The sequence below is a fragment of the Alligator mississippiensis genome, chromosome 5 (assembly GCF_030867095.1).
Source record: "Alligator mississippiensis isolate rAllMis1 chromosome 5, rAllMis1, whole genome shotgun sequence".
Classification (NCBI taxonomy): Eukaryota; Metazoa; Chordata; order Crocodylia; family Alligatoridae; genus Alligator; species Alligator mississippiensis.
Genome location: NC_081828.1, coordinates 213,402,962 through 213,418,498, shown reverse-complemented (window position 1 = coordinate 213,418,498; position 15,537 = coordinate 213,402,962). Strand labels below are relative to the sequence as shown.

The 15,537-nt window shown below is 53.0% G+C and overlaps 1 protein-coding gene across 2 annotated transcripts in view; it reads right to left on the bottom strand.

Moving 5' to 3' along the window:
* ZBTB47 (zinc finger and BTB domain containing 47) overlaps positions 1 to 6,018 on the bottom strand; it is a 79,035-nt gene extending 73,017 nt beyond the window's left edge. The window contains exon 1 of one of the 2 annotated variants that reach the window (XM_059729236.1): positions 5,874 to 6,018. In XM_059729236.1, coding sequence (XP_059585219.1) covers positions 5,874 to 5,876 — 3 coding nt within the window. In that variant the 5' untranslated portion in view covers positions 5,877 to 6,018. Of the gene's footprint in view, positions 1 to 4,131; positions 4,400 to 5,873 lie in introns of those variants that run through there. The other variant, XM_014609023.3, reaches the window with a different exon arrangement.
* Between the last annotated feature and the right edge of the window lie 9,519 nt (positions 6,019 to 15,537).

The window sequence follows — 15,537 nt, the reverse complement described above, 5'->3', positions numbered from 1 at the left end:
TTGAAAGAAAGACTTTAAATCAGATCGGTTATTAATAGTCCTCACTCCATCGGAAAGGGACAGATCGCTGCATGGAACTGGAAGAGACACCTAATAAAAAATGGACGGCATTATTGACCCAAATCAATGACACGGCGCATTCATCTCAGAGGACCGTCGCACATGCATTTGCCCAGCAAGCTCCTGACAAACACCCGTGCTGCAAACACGGGTGCTTCCTTCACCCCTAGCTCAAGGGGAGGAAGTTGGTGCGGACCCCAGCTGCTACTCCTAACAGAACATCTGCTGGCCGCTTCTTTCCATCTCCCCTGGCGTCTGGGCATCACGCTGCACACCAGACAGAGCAAATGCACCATACAGCACAATGCATCATAGCAGCACAACACTGCTTGCATTCACACATGCTGCACAGCTACAGGCTAACCCACCTACCGAGCCTCCTTGGAGGTAGATATGAACAGTCCTGCTCCAGTCCAACAAGGTTAAGCGTGCACTTTGCTTGTAGTCCAGAAGCCCTATTCACTGCAGTGGCATCGCTGGCGAGCTCCAAAGCCTTGATTTGGCAAAGTGCTTGCCATTTGGTCAACGCAACAGGAGGCACCGGGACCCGGGCGAGACCTTCCATGGGTTGGGGTCACAGTCCCCACCACTCTTACTACCTTGCTGATCATTCCCGCTATGTAAGTATTGACCCAAGGGTGGGCCAGAGCCCCACAAGTAGCACCATTGACTCTGAACAGGGATAGGGCCAGGCTTTCCCCAAGGCCTGAGCACGCTCCCACCAACCTACCTTTGAGGTCAGTGAATTTGCAAAGTCCTTGGAGCACTTTGCCTTTCCACACTCCCATCACTACACGCGAGCATCGCACCTCCCGGAGGCTACGGCATCACAGCCCATTCATCACCAGATACATTGAGGTAGGAGAAAAAGCCTCACCACCTAGACCGAATTTCTGGGAGGCAGAAGAAAACCCTATAGGTGCGGGAACGAAGAAACAAATATTATTCCCTTAACGCACATGCATCCCCCCACCTTTCCTCCTACCACACGCAGCATTTCAGCCGTAAGTACCAAAGGAGGACGGCAGGTCTGAACCCACGCTAGTCAGTCAATAGGAGCCCCATTAGAGGTGGGGCTGGATGCAGAAGCAACCCTAGAAGCTTGTGCTGGTCAGGGTCGTTTCTCAAGCCTCGATGCCAACTTCGCTTCACTCACAAAATCAGAGGAACTAGTGATGCAGGCCATTTTGCTTTCTGCAGGCAGGCTCTGGAGGATCAGGAGATGCGACTCACTCGGGATACAGATAACAAAGGTAGGGAGGTATCGCATTGATTTCTGGCACAACTGTATTTGGAAAAAAAATAAAGAGTCTCTGCACAGGTATAGGGCAGAGTGGCTGATGTGCCCGCCCCGTACATGCATTGACGCCAAAAAAGCGAAAGGCACCAGCTCAGGAGAGCGATTAGCTTTATCCTCCGACGTGATAAGGCAGATCACGTCCGCGGCGCATTCAGAAGGCATTTCATGTGGGGTGTTCAAAGCACGGCTGATATTTTGACACATTCAGTTCATATGCAAAAAGGTTATTCTTATTTCCCTGAAGCAGATCTCCCCGGCCATTGATTCTGTACCTTAAAAATAACCAATATTTAACCTACTCACAAGCAACTTCCCCCCTCCCACCACTTCATCCCTTGCTCCCCCCCTCCCCGGCCAATGCACGAGAGATTTCAAAAGGCAGCATCATGTTATTTTTATGAACTCCCATTACTTGCCTTGCCCATATTCAGGGAAATGGAAATACAAAGGCTGTTTAACTTTTATGAGTCCAGCACATGCTTTGCAATATTCAAATATGCAATAATTTCTCGCCAGGAGAACAAAGATAAGCTGCAGCGCTAAGCTTTAATAGAACCACAAGCTTATGTATGTCTGTACGGTTTGGGTTGTCTTGGAGTCCATCAACAAAAAAGCCCATGCCACTGCAGTCGGCACAGCTCAACGCCGACTCCAAATGACTTGCTGAACTCCCGTAAGACGGTACAAACAGCCGGATCACGTGCCTGAAGGAAAGCCTTATTTCAGGTCCAGAAAGGACATTAAGGAAGAAAGAGCCGCCCCTACAAAGCTGGGCTATGCTATTCAAAACACTTGGTGGTAAAGCAGATTTTTTTTCCCTTGTTCGGGGTTCACCCTCCGCTTACTCTTCGGCTCCAAGTCCACTTGGCCAACGACACTCAACCCCTCCATTTCACTTCCAGGATCCCAGGCGCTTTGAGGGACTCTGCGCTGTCTGGAGATGCTGCAGAGGGAAAACACTACAGATCCAAACTGACCTTGCTATCCCATCCAGGGGCGAGGCTCACACACATCCCCTCTGGAGTCAGGACACAATGCAAGCCTTCTCCCATCCCAGGTCACCAAAACAACACTAAAGGTTATTTCTCTCCGTCCAGACATCTCCCAGCCCACAGGATCATGCACAAAGCTGCCTTTTCCTCCGCCGCACCGTGCCCCCCCCATCCTTGTCTGCTAGGAAGTGGATAACAATGGGACAGACGCAGAGACCCTTCTACCCCGCAGCTTCCCAAGCCCCATATGCAGACCCCACAGCAGGAGCCGGGTCTTTGAAGGGCTAGGGGGTCATCGAAGCAAGCCCAGCCCGCAGATTTGTTGAGGGAAGGAGACACGGATCCCAATCATCGTCTCACACACACGCACGCTCCAGATCAATGCCGTGCTAATATGCCCACGTTGTTATTATTTTCCAACCTAGCACTTTATTGCCATTTCCTAAAAGCGACTCAAATTACTCACTGTGTTATTATGGGCAGAGTGCCATTGCTCCGGCAATAACATAATAGTACGCTTTTACCGAGGGGAGAGAAAAAGGGAGCCGGACAGCATTTCTCTAGCAAGACCCATGGATTACCAGCCTCCTTTGCAGCAGATTTCCTGGGGAATCCACTGCCCAGCCGCTTATTACCTAAGGGGAATTTGCTTTCTGTTGACAGGTTGCCGCCTCTGGTTTCAGGCCTGCTCGCGGGGTGGATCGACTGTCCTGCTACACGGCCGAGACCTGGAGGAAAGCGACTTGCTGTGGGACAGGAACTGCCCGGCCTTGGGACCCCTAAACCACAGTCGACTTCAGAAAAAGGAGCTTGCTGCTGCGAGGCTCCAACCCAGATCTGCCTTGCCAGCAAGTCAGAGCATAAAGTAAATGCCTCCGTGCAACACGCCACGCCAGAGCCACACACCGCCGCTCCCATGATAAATGCCCGGGCACATTCACATGCATCTACAACTCGGACCTCAGCATATCCATGCTGCCCGATGCCACTCGCTTCACTGCGGTTGCTTCCCTCCACGAGGTCAGGGCCAGCCTCCGGCTGCATCCTGCACCCACGACTTGGGATATAGGTGCACGCTCCCATCCTTCACCACCAAAAGCAGAGCGTGCAACGCCTCTGCCCCTCATACAACTCGCTGTTCATTTGGCCTGTGCCGAAGCAGGCCTCTCAGCATCCAACCCAGAGCGACAACCCCCTCGGGGATCGGGGGTTTCTATATAAAACCCCTGCGAGACAGAGCGACGTTCCCCGAGCACTGAGGATTCAGAAAGGAAGACGCTAAAAAAAAAAAAGAAGAAATGAAATGGGGCAGGGAGGGAAGGAAGTTAACTAAGGGAAGCTGCAAGGAGACAGGGCGGAGGACAGCTGCTGAGAAACGACATGCCGGATCCAGCGTTATGTGCACAAGGGGCGGGGGGGAAAGACGCAGGGCCCGGCATGGGGGAACCTCCCAGCTCTCCTCGTGCACCTCGCACACTGTCCCCGCCTGCCAAGTCACCCCCAGACACCAACACCGAGCAGCCACTTCCAAATCCCACCCCCACCCATGGGTTTCGCTGTTCCTGTCCTGGATGCCTTTGTGCACAGAGCCTGACCCTTCCCCTCCAACACACGTCACATCTGCACTGCAAGCCCCACCACACCTGTGAACCCCCAACCCTCCAGCTCACATCTGTAATGCGTGCCTCCAACCCCCAACAAAACACATTTCACATCTGTAAGCCTCCAACTCACATCTGTAATGCAAGCCCCCAGCCCCTACCCCACACACACACATACCTCACATCTGTAATGCAAGCCCCTAACTCTGTCCCACCAGCACCTCTGCCCCTCAGCTGGGGAGGAAAGAAAGATCCCACTATCCAAACTGGTACAAGAGCCGGGGAAGCCGGGGCAGGCAGGAAGAGGCTGGGGGGAAGGAGGGGCTACAAGCCTGGGCTGCCAAGACCCACTGCCCGGCCTCCTCCCCCGGGCTCCGGAGGGGCAGGATTCAGTCACCATCATCACTGCACGACTGATAAGCAGAAATCTTAGGGCTGCAGATGGGGACGGGGAGTGGGGGGGGGGGGGAGTGGCGCACACACACATGCACACACCATACCAACTTGCAATTAAAATGCCTGGATTGTGACCTAACCCACGAGCCAAGGCATCAGCCTGGTATGAAGGAATTTAACTCTTTGCACGCAACAAGCCGGCTATTGTTGCACCCGCATTCCTGCCCGGCCAGCCCGCGAGACATGCACACGCAGCGCACACGCGCACACAAGAACACACAAAGTCACAGACCCACACACGCAGACCAACCCCCCTTCCTTGGCATCCCTCTATAAAGCTCCAGTGCCTCTCAGCATGTGCACACCAGAAATACATACATACATATATATATATATATATATATATATATACACACACACACACACACACACACATATATACATACACAGGCCCAGACCATTTCCCCCAGTGCCCCCCTCCAAACACACACACCTTCCTTGGCATCATTCCCCCCCCAGTGCCCTTCCCCTGCATGTACACATGCACACACACACACACACACACACAACCCTGCCCCCCCAGCTCTCCCCCACACACACCTTCTTTGGCATTGAACCAGTGCCCCCCCCCTCCTCCCCCCTTCCTTGGCATTGATGTATACAACCCGCAAGCTCCACCCCCCCTACACACACACACACACACACACACACACACACTCTGTCCTTGGCAAGGAGCTGCAACACCCCCCCCACTTCAGCATGTGTGTGGATACACACACAAAACATGCAACCACCCTGCTTCATTGGCATGATCTGCAAACCCCCCCCAGTCCTCCAAGCAGGCACATGTGCATGCATGCACACACACACACACACACACACACACACACACACACACTCCTTCCTTGGCATTGATCTATACAAGCCCCAATGGCCCCCCCCATGCACACACACATGCACACACACACCCTACTTCCTTGACATTGGTCTGCAAACCCACCAATCCCCCCAGCATGCACACCACACACCGTCCTTCCTTGGCATCTACACAACCCCCAATGCCACCCCCCCAACACACACACACACACACACCTTCCTTGGCATGGATCTATACAACCCCCAATGCCCCCCATGCACACACACACACACACACACACACACAGAGTACAGCACAAGCACACACACAACCTGCTTCCTTGGCATCGGTGTGCAAACCCCTCCCAGCATGCACACCGCACATCTTCCTGCCTTGTGGCATCTACACAACCCCCAGTGCCCCCCCCCGCTTACACACACACACACACACACACACACACACACACACACACACAGAGCACTGCTTCCTTGACATGGGTGTGCAACCCCCCCCCCCCAGCCGCCGGTTTGCGCTCGCACACACACAGAGCACCGCTCCCCTGGCAGGGGTGTGCAAGCCCCCCCGCGCACACGCACACACACACACGCACACGCGCACACACACACACACGCACACGCAGGCAGGGGGAGGGGGGGCGCGGTAGGTACCATTTTGGAGCCCGGCGGCGCGGGGCCGGGGCCGGGGCTCCGCGCTCTCCATGAAGGGCCGCGCGGGGCCGCCAGGCGAAGCCGCCCGCTCCGCTATCCGCTCCGCGCCGCTCCGCGATCCGCTCCCCCCGCCCCGCTCCGCTCCGCCTGCAGCCGCCGCGTCAGCTGGGCCCGGCCGCGCCTTTAAAGGGGCCGCGCGCACGCACATGCACACCTTGCACACCCGGGGCCCTGCCACAGACCTGCACGCATGCCGCGCGTACATCTGCCGGCTGCGCACACACACACACACACACACACACGCTGCCACACGGACACGCACATCTGCTAGGCACCTACACCCACAGTGCCGCGCCGCACACACACGCGTGTATCTGTCATATGCACACGCACATGCACACATCTGCTCATGTGCATACACCCAGTGCCACGTGCATGTGCATGCATCTGCCGTGCACACGCACATGCACACATCTATGCATACCTACCCACACTGCCACGCACACATGCGTCTGTCATGTGCACACGCACATGCACACATCTATGTACATATACCCACAGTGACATGCATGCACCTGCCATGCACACGCACATGCACACATCTGCTATGTACACATGCCAGTGCCACATACATGTGCATGCATCTGCCATGCACACACACATGCACACATCTGCTATGTACACATGCCAGTGCCACATACATGTGCATGCATCTGCCACACATGCACACATCTATGCATACCTAGCCACAGTGCCACGCACACATGCGTCTGTCATGTGCACACGCACATGCACACATCTATGCACATATACCCACAGTGACATGCATGCACCTGCCATGCACACGCACATGCACACATCTGCTATGTACATATGCCAGTGCCACACACACACATGCATGCATCTGCCATGCACACACACATGCACACATCTATGTACACATGCCAGTGCCACATACATGTGCATGCATCTGCCACACATGCACACATCTATGCATATATACCGACAGTGCCACACACACGCACATGCACACATCTGCTTATGTGCATATACCCAGCACCACACACGCATTCATGCATCTGCCATGCACACGCACATGCACACATCTATGCATGCATACCCGCAGTGCCACACACACATGCATGCATCTCCAATACATGCACACACTCCCAGTGACACATGCATCTGCACACACACACTGCCCAACACATACACATGCACCTGCCAGGCACACAAACACTTTACTGCCTCTGCCATGCTGATGCACACACCCACTGCCACACACATACATGCATCTCACAAACACCGCTTCTCTCTTCCTCACCTACAAGCATACCTCTGATGCAGCTCTCCGTGACCTCACTCCCTGCACACACACACACTCGACCCATACACCCCTGGTTTTTGCACAGTTATGCCAGGCTAGAGACTCGCGTGCCCCTGCTCATACAGCTGCTGCACGCTTCCATCTTACTCGCGTGCACGTACACATCAAAAAGCAGAGCTGACAGCTCACAACCCTGCATCCGATCCCAGATGCCGTTCAGGGGGACTCTGAGATCACGGCCAGCTGTGCTCTGCACGCACGTGCCCCTGCCATGCGCACACTGCCAAGGGGGAAACCGAGGCACAGGGCAGTGACACAAGTTTGGTCACAAGCCTCACGCTCTTGCACAGGATTCTTTTCCCTTTAGAGAGGTCACAAATGCATATGCCAGCAGCAGGCCTCTGGCTTCCCTTTCCCGAACAAGGGAGCTGCTCGCCCTCCTGATTGCAGAGAAAGGCTTGAAAATCTCTTCCAGGAGGCAAATCAGAAGGACACCCTCCTTCCCCAGCATCATTTTAAAATCTTATGATTTTTAAGCTAATCTTGCAATTTCTTTGGCAGACCTGACACTCCCCACTTGACTCCATTCGTGGCAAAATGTTTCCTGGCCCATGGGACAGTGTCCTATCCCAGACACAGCTTCGGTGCTTTTTTTATTGCTTGGGAACAGGGCAGCCGGCTCCATCATCCCGGACTGCATCCCCCATGTACGGACAGTCTCCTGGAAAATGCAAGACCTGTCTCCTAGGAGGTCTCCAAACCAGGTGGCATGGCTTGTAGCCATCCCGGCACATGGAGGATCCAAGAAAAGAAGGGACCTCACAAGGTCATCTAGCCCAGCCCGGATCATCGCTGACTAAACCATCCCAGCCAAGCGTCTGTCCAACCTGCTCTTGGAAACATCCAGGGGTGGAGATGCCACCACTTCTCTGGGCAGCCTGTTGCAGTGCCTGACCACCTTCCTAGTCACAAAGTCCCTCCTCATCTCCAACCTCAGTTTCCCCCGCTGCAACTTGATGCCGTCACTCTTAGTCCTGTCCCCTACAGCCACGGAGAGAAGCCCATCTCCATCCTTTCTGTGATCTCCCTTCAAACGATCGAATCCACCCTCCGTCTTCTCTTCTCCAGACTAAATGACCCTTGTTCTTTCAGCCTTTCCACCTAAGTCTTGCTTTCCAGGCACCGATCACTTTGGTTGCTCTGCAGTGGAGTCGTTCCAGGATCTTTCCCGGACCAAGCAGAAGGACGTCTATTCAGACCCTACTCTGAGCAGGCAGCAAGCTGGGCTAGGTTTTCAGAGCACATTTCCTAGCTGAGAAATAAAGCAGATGGCTGGACCATCCTGCCCCCATGGCACCTCCTGTGACAGCGTAGCTGTGGCTCCCGGGTCATGATTCCCCACTGCCTTGTGCCCTGTGTTGTTCTTCCCACTGGTGCCCCAGAGCATGGGCGATCGAACAAGGTACAGTGAGGAAAAGCAAGTGGGGCTTTCCCACGCATCAGCAGCCCATGTGCATGCTCTTGTCCTGGGGTAAGTGAAACTGGGGTAAGTTACCTTCATTTAGCTTCTACACATCCCAGGGGAAGAGCATGCACACAGGTAGTTACTGCAGAGCAGCTGTGACTCCACGGTACCTATACCCTGCAAGGCTACTTGCAGAGTACTGCTAGCGTTTTGTGTCCGAAAAAGGTGCTAAAAAAGCCCCCCAGCATCCTCACCAAATGACACCACTTAACATGTTGCCTACCCCGGACACAACTTCCTCCATTTCCTCTGCCTGATGGTTGTGCCACGGTTGCAGGTCACCCCAGAGGCAGCCTCATTGCAGCTGTGGGTGAAACAAGCTTTCTTTTATTATTACCGGTATTACTATTGCCGGCATCTTCAGACTCGTGCTGAGATCAGGGCCCCGTTCAGACTCGTGCTGTGACTACACATGGCATCTACAGGGTCTCTGCCCTGATATGCTTACAGTCCAAGCAAAGTGAGGCAAAGTGAGTTGCCCAAGGTCATATGGGAGGTTAGTGGCAGAACCAAGTTAAGACCACAGATCTCCTGAGTCTGCCGCTGCTGACCTAGCCAAAGGATTTGTCCTTTCTCTCTTTCCCAGCACAGGTCGGGAAACATCCCTAAATCTCTTTGAGATCCCAAGCTGGGGATGTTGCAGCGCCCCCAGGGATGACCGTGGGAAGCGATCCAGGCACCCTGCATTGCTTATGAATCTCGTAGGGGGCTGTCTGGTGTTGCCAGCAGTCACGGGAGAGCCGCATGTGGGCTCTCAAACACTTCTTGCCTGTTATACTGGCTGTCATTTCCCTGCAAATGCAGATTTGACTGCGTCTGCTAATTACAAAAGGCCGACAGCGACTGTGTAACGAGATTTAGAGCATATCTCTGAGGGATACGCTCACTTGTTTCCCCCTTGTCTCGTTCCCAGTGTCTGCAATGGTGTTTTTTTATTGTGCATCTCTTGCTTTGCTCTAATTTACGTGGGACTGAGTGGGCGGGTGGGTGGGGGGAGGTTATTGTCATCTTTCAAAGCGAACACGTTCTGAAAGCCGATTTCCCTTGCTTGGAAAGTGCGTCATAAATACTCTTACCCAAGCAATCCAGGCTTCAAAGGCTGAAGGAATTCATAGTGAAACGATGTGACACCTAGCTCTGTCCTTGGTTGGGGGCCGCCCAAAAATGATTGCAATGGAGAGGTTGATGGTCAATGATCCATTATACTGTCACGCAGCAGCTACCTGGACAATGGGGTATGTTAAAGCAACCTTGAGGCTGCTCTAATGGACGCTATGCATCCAAGAGGAATTGCTGTAGTGCAGAGTGAGCCAGGCATGCCTCCAACAGAGGCTGGGAGCAGGGCTGGTGTCAGTGCCAAAAGCAGCGTCCAGGGTCAAACCGTTTAGGTAGGGCTGATCATGCCGTGGTGTGATGTGACCTCTTGCCAGCCCTATTTTTCTGTGATTTTAATATAAAAAATCAGGCCTGATATCTTTCCATCTGTATCATAGGTCTCCCATCCTGAAGCTCCAGGGATCCTGCGGTTTCCGTGCAGGCAGGAGCCTCGTGGGTTTTGCTGGGATTTTGCCTGGGAACGTGCTGCTGTATAAGGGTCCCAGGAAGCAGATTTAGCAAACTGAGATCCCAAGCCAAAGTCCTATTTGAGGGGATCCCAGGCTTGGATAGTCACATGCTTGCCTAGATGCAAGCACACAAAGCTGCTGGTTCCTCTGATCAAGGGCAATGGAGTTCATTTTGCCCCCTAAACCACTTACAGTTGCAGCTACGTCTCCCCTTCCCAAGGGCATCCAGTAGGTCTATGAGACGGATGGATCACTGCAACTCTTTAGGGATTTGCTAACCCCTAAGGAGCAGCCCAAGGGCTGGCAGAAGCTATCTGGACTAACATGCCTGCCTGTTATTTGCTTCAATCTTCCTGCTTCTCTTTCAGTCACACCCTCCTCCAGACACAGCCATGGCCGAGGCTCAGCACTGGTTCACATCCTGCCTCAGCTGCCTCCTATGGTAGCTTCATCCAGATGCTGAGGACTCTTGATGGCGTTTCAGCCACGGTCTGTGTTTGCTATTTCCCAATATTAGGGGTTTTTTAGGTCCCTCTTGGTGTTTTTTAATCCTGTTTCGGCATGGGGAAAAAAAAAACCCGCCGCTCTCAGCTTTCCAGCTCCCATTCAAAGGTTTATCAAGGCCCCTTTCTTCCAAAGAGACAAATATTTCACATTGGACTCCATCCTCTAAAAATCCCCCAAATCCTGCTTGATTTACACAGACACATGCTGAAATGCAGCCACTTCTGGGGTGGGTGGTGGCAATGAACAAATGAGGAGGATGCCAAGCTTTCCAGCTCACCCTGCCAAGGCCGTCTGAGGTCTCCAGGGCACGCGGCCGGCCGAAGGGATGGGGAGGGCGGTGAGATTACTGAGTGGCAAAGTCTGGCTAAATGACTCTTTTGGCCTTTTCATTATAGCAGCTGAGATTGGAAAGCAGGTCGGGACAGCAAACAGTCCCTTCCCTGAGATGTTTCAATTCAAATCTCTCTTTCACAGAGGCAACGACCCCAATGCCCCCTTCCTCCCACCACCCTCACTCCAAGCAGGGATGGCTCTAAAGTGAAAACCAGAGGGAGGAGGGGAAAAACCTTTTAGTCTGGGATCCTACAGACATACAAGCCCACTCTAAGTAACTGTGAACTAACATTTGCCCCCTGGATAATGAAGACTAATTCCCATGTAAATGATTGTCCCACCCTGTTTTGATACAGCCTCGGATTAAGCCAGTGGTCTGCTTTTAGCCTCAGCGCAATGGTGCAGAAGTTAGATGGACAGAGACACAGAGGCCTTGCCTTCCTGGGGTCCCAGCCCTCTCTCAGCACACGGGCGCTTGCTACTGTGCCACTGATGGCTTTAAATGCAGGAGGGCGGCATACCCAAAGGTGCTAAAAGCACCCTGTGCCCAGCCCAGCTGTGAAGACACAGGCTGGGGGGTAGACATCTAAGTTTTGCTCCTAACAGCTTCTCTTCTCTCTCCCTTTCCTGCTGCACAGGGGTTTCAATAGACCATCTTCAAGTGGATGGGCACAGCTCATTGGAAAGGATGCAGCTGTCCCAGTGCAGCTAGTCCAGCTGAAGTCCTCCTATTTGTGTAAGGCCAGTAGTTGTAGGTGCCCCTGCCTCGGGTCCACCACCTCCTTTCCCGAGGCTGCTGCTTCAGAGGTCATTGCTAAGGCTGTTTCCCAAGAGAGTGACAGCAGCGAGGGCTGAAGGCGCTAGGGATGCTCAGCTTGCAGAAAAGGCACTTAAGATGGAACATGACAGCAGGCTTTAAATACCTGAAGGGTTGCCAAAAAGAAGAGGGACAACACTTTTTCTCTCTTGCTGCAGAGGGTGAGACATGGACCAGTGGCTTGAAGTTGCAGCAAAGTAGGTTTAGGTTGGATACGAGGAAAAACTTCTTCACCGCAGTGGAAGGGACGCCTAGGGAAGTTGTAGACTCTCCATCACTGGAGGTCTTCAAGGGGTGGTTAAATAAGCATTGGCAGGGATGATATAGGAGTAGCTATGGCTGTGCTATGCTGTGGGTGTTTCCCATGCTCCTGGGCTTTGCTGGGAAGGACATTTTTTCCCCTCCTGTTGCTACGTTTCCCGTCCACAGAAGCGTTGGGTGTTGGCTGCAGCCACGGCTGGGGATTTTGTCTGGGGTGTCCCAGTACCTTCTTGGACAAAAACCCAGAGGTTCCCAGGTAGAGGGTCTTGCTCTCCTGCTCAGGGTCATGCTAATGGCCACAATTGGGGTCAGGAAGAAATGTTACCCCATAGTCAGATTGATGTGGACTGCGGGGGGGTTGGCCTTCCTCTGTAGTGGGCAGCGTGGCCTCTACCTGGGATCTCTCCGGCGTATCTAGCAACCCTTGCAACAACAAGACATTGGCCACCGTTGTGCTCCTGCGTTACGTGCGCAGGCTAGAGCGCTATGCCTTCTGGTTGTGTGACGGGCTTGACTATGTCGTGTTAATAATAATAAGTTAGATGAGGATTTGCCTGAAATGATTCAGATAGGGATGATTAGGCTCAGGCAGGAGTTGGCTTGCATGACCTATGGATGTCCCTTCCAGCCCAACTTCTCTGTGATCCTGTGACGGTGGTGCCATTGGTGTAGACACCAGGCCGGGGTCCTGGAACGAGGTAAAGACATTTTGGTTAAACACTTTATTTCACCAAAAAGGCAGACTAGTTTGGCCCAAACGGTTTGCAAATTCCCGAGGAATTTATCAACCTGCTTCCACCTGAAAATCAAAAGCAAGCAGGAAAGCCTCATTTCAGAAGTTTGCAACTCAAACCCTTGCTTTTGTGTTCAAAAAGCTGTTTCATCCAGACACAGACCTCCATTTCATTCGACTCCCCAAAGGAGGATTCTTCAGCAGCGGGGGCAGGGGTCTCGTTTCATTGAGAAAATTGGATTTCTCTCTCTATTTTTTTTCATCCCTTGAGTTCAGCCACCGAACCGGAGAATCCATTATTGACACCACCACCCGCCGAGGCCCCGTTGGTTTCAGGTGACGCCGTCTGACACGACAGCGTCGCTGGCCTCCGTTTCCAGGATCAGGTTCTCCAAAGCCATTTCAGGACACCGGCTATGTCCCAGGCCAGGTCAGCCTGTCCTCAAGAGCTGACCGTTCCCTCCTTCCACCTGCAAGCCCCATGCACTCCCGGGTGCCATGATATCGGCCCCCACGTGCAGGCAAGGCCAAGTGACGGTTATCCTGGTCTGTACAGCCGGAAAGATCATGCCCCGTGCCCAGCTGTCCTCCACCACTGCAAATCACAGCTCAAGTCGAGCTCTTGCTGCCTGAAAGCGGGAGCGGCAACCTCCAAAAATGGCCCAATTCATACTTTATCTTCAGGCTTAAGGCTACCACTCATCACTGCAGCATCTTAGCACGCTCTGTGCAAAATCAGTAGCAGCAGCAAAAATTTCATGGAGTCTCTAGCGTGTCTCCCTCTTGGGGTTCAAGTGCTGCAAGGGGTATGTTGTCCTTCTTCGGCTGGCCAGGTGTATGGTGGTGGGGTGGAGAGGCCTGATTATCGGATGCACTGAGTGTAGGCATGGGCGCTGAGAGGCGGTTAGACCTGCAGTTTATAATGCTTTGGTTTATTTTCCTTTATACGGAGATGCCGAGCCTAGGGAGCCAGTTTGGCCTTTCAGAGGTCCGCTCTCCAAGTTGTCAGGAAGGGCTTTGCTGCAAAAGGGAAAAAAAAAAAAAAAAAGGGAAATTGGAGAATTTCCTAAGGAAGAGTTGCCTTAAATGCAGAAGAAATGTCTGCATTTAAGTATCTGGGGCTCCCTTTCCCTGTCAGGTCTGAGACTCCATGTCAGGAAGCAGGGCACATGTCAGAGAGGTCGTCCCAGAGCGGGATTTGGACAAACCCAAAGCTGAGTGGGGTTCAGACATCTGTTTCTTAAGATAGTGGCTCCCTTTGGGGGGTTTTCACACTTATCTGGCATCACTGCCTGCAGCGTGGAGGGCCCAGGTACAGAGGGGTCCCGCTATCTTGGTACTAAGCTGGAGACTGAATACATTACGAATTCCTGCCCAATTCCTACACCCTTCGGTCTTAAATCTCAACAGGGAAATTTGTTCCCAGGCACTTTCCCTATATTACTTCTTTGCAAAGCGCTTTCTGTCCACATGACAATCAATGACAATATGGTTATATTGAAGAATCGTGCCCGAGGCAGACGCCCTGGGAAATCACACCTGCCCTGCTTGCAAAAGTGTTCCCGCTTCTCCCTGGCATCAGCTCTGCTGCGGGGCTGCATAGGTGTAGGTGTCTCAGTGCAAATATTCCCGAACGCCCGCAGGTGACGCCCCGGCCCTGTGAAGGCGAGGGCATGTCTACGCAGAAGAAAGGAGGCGTGAGTTAAGCTGACCTTGACTTAAATAGCAAAATGGCTTCCTAGGCTCGGCGTCTCCGTATAAAGAAAACCAAAGCAAAGCATTATAAACTGCAGGTCTAACCGCCTCTCAGCGCCCATGCCTACGCTCAGCGCATCCGATAATCCACCCCCAGCACCCAAAATTAGAGCACCGATAGCAGTGCATGGGTTTCAGCCTGTTACTCAGCCAAGTAAATACTGAGGGGGGTTGCCTGTCCTAGGTTGCTGTCTCTGCTACTCCTGTCCATGCCCCAGGTGGTTAAATTAGCAAAGGTAAGCTGATCCTGACTCAGTCGTGCCTCCCTAATGCACTCATACCTTCGGATACTAATTTAGGTCAGGGTAGAAACAGGAGGTGTGACAAGCTGTGGAAAGCAGAGAGGGAAGATGAGTACAACAGCAGAGATGGCGTGTGCTTGCATAGCTTAGCAATGCGCAGGACTCAGATCTGAATGCTTCCCAATTAAAACAAATACCTGCAGCGCCTCGCTGGTCCTCTATCAAGTCGCAGTTTCCTGTAGGAAGCATTTAGCCTGTATCATGTTCGAGGCGCTTAACAGCGGTTAGTTAAAGACTCGCAGCCTTCTTCTTGGGGAATACATCAGTTCTCGGCGACAGGCAGGGATATCTGTGCAGAAACATTTCAGTGACTTGCCCCAGAAGTGCCAGAGCCAGGACTGGGGCTGACTGTTCGCTCTTTGCTAAGATCACTGGCAAGCATATGTTCGTCCATTCATTATTATCCAGTATAACCACGTTATCATTGATTATTGTGCGGACAGAAAATGCTTTGTAGGTCTGTGCGAGTCAGCAGCGACCCGATCCGGCTTTGGATCCGGCTGGTTTGGATGTCGGTGATCTGATCTGGAGCTCGGGAC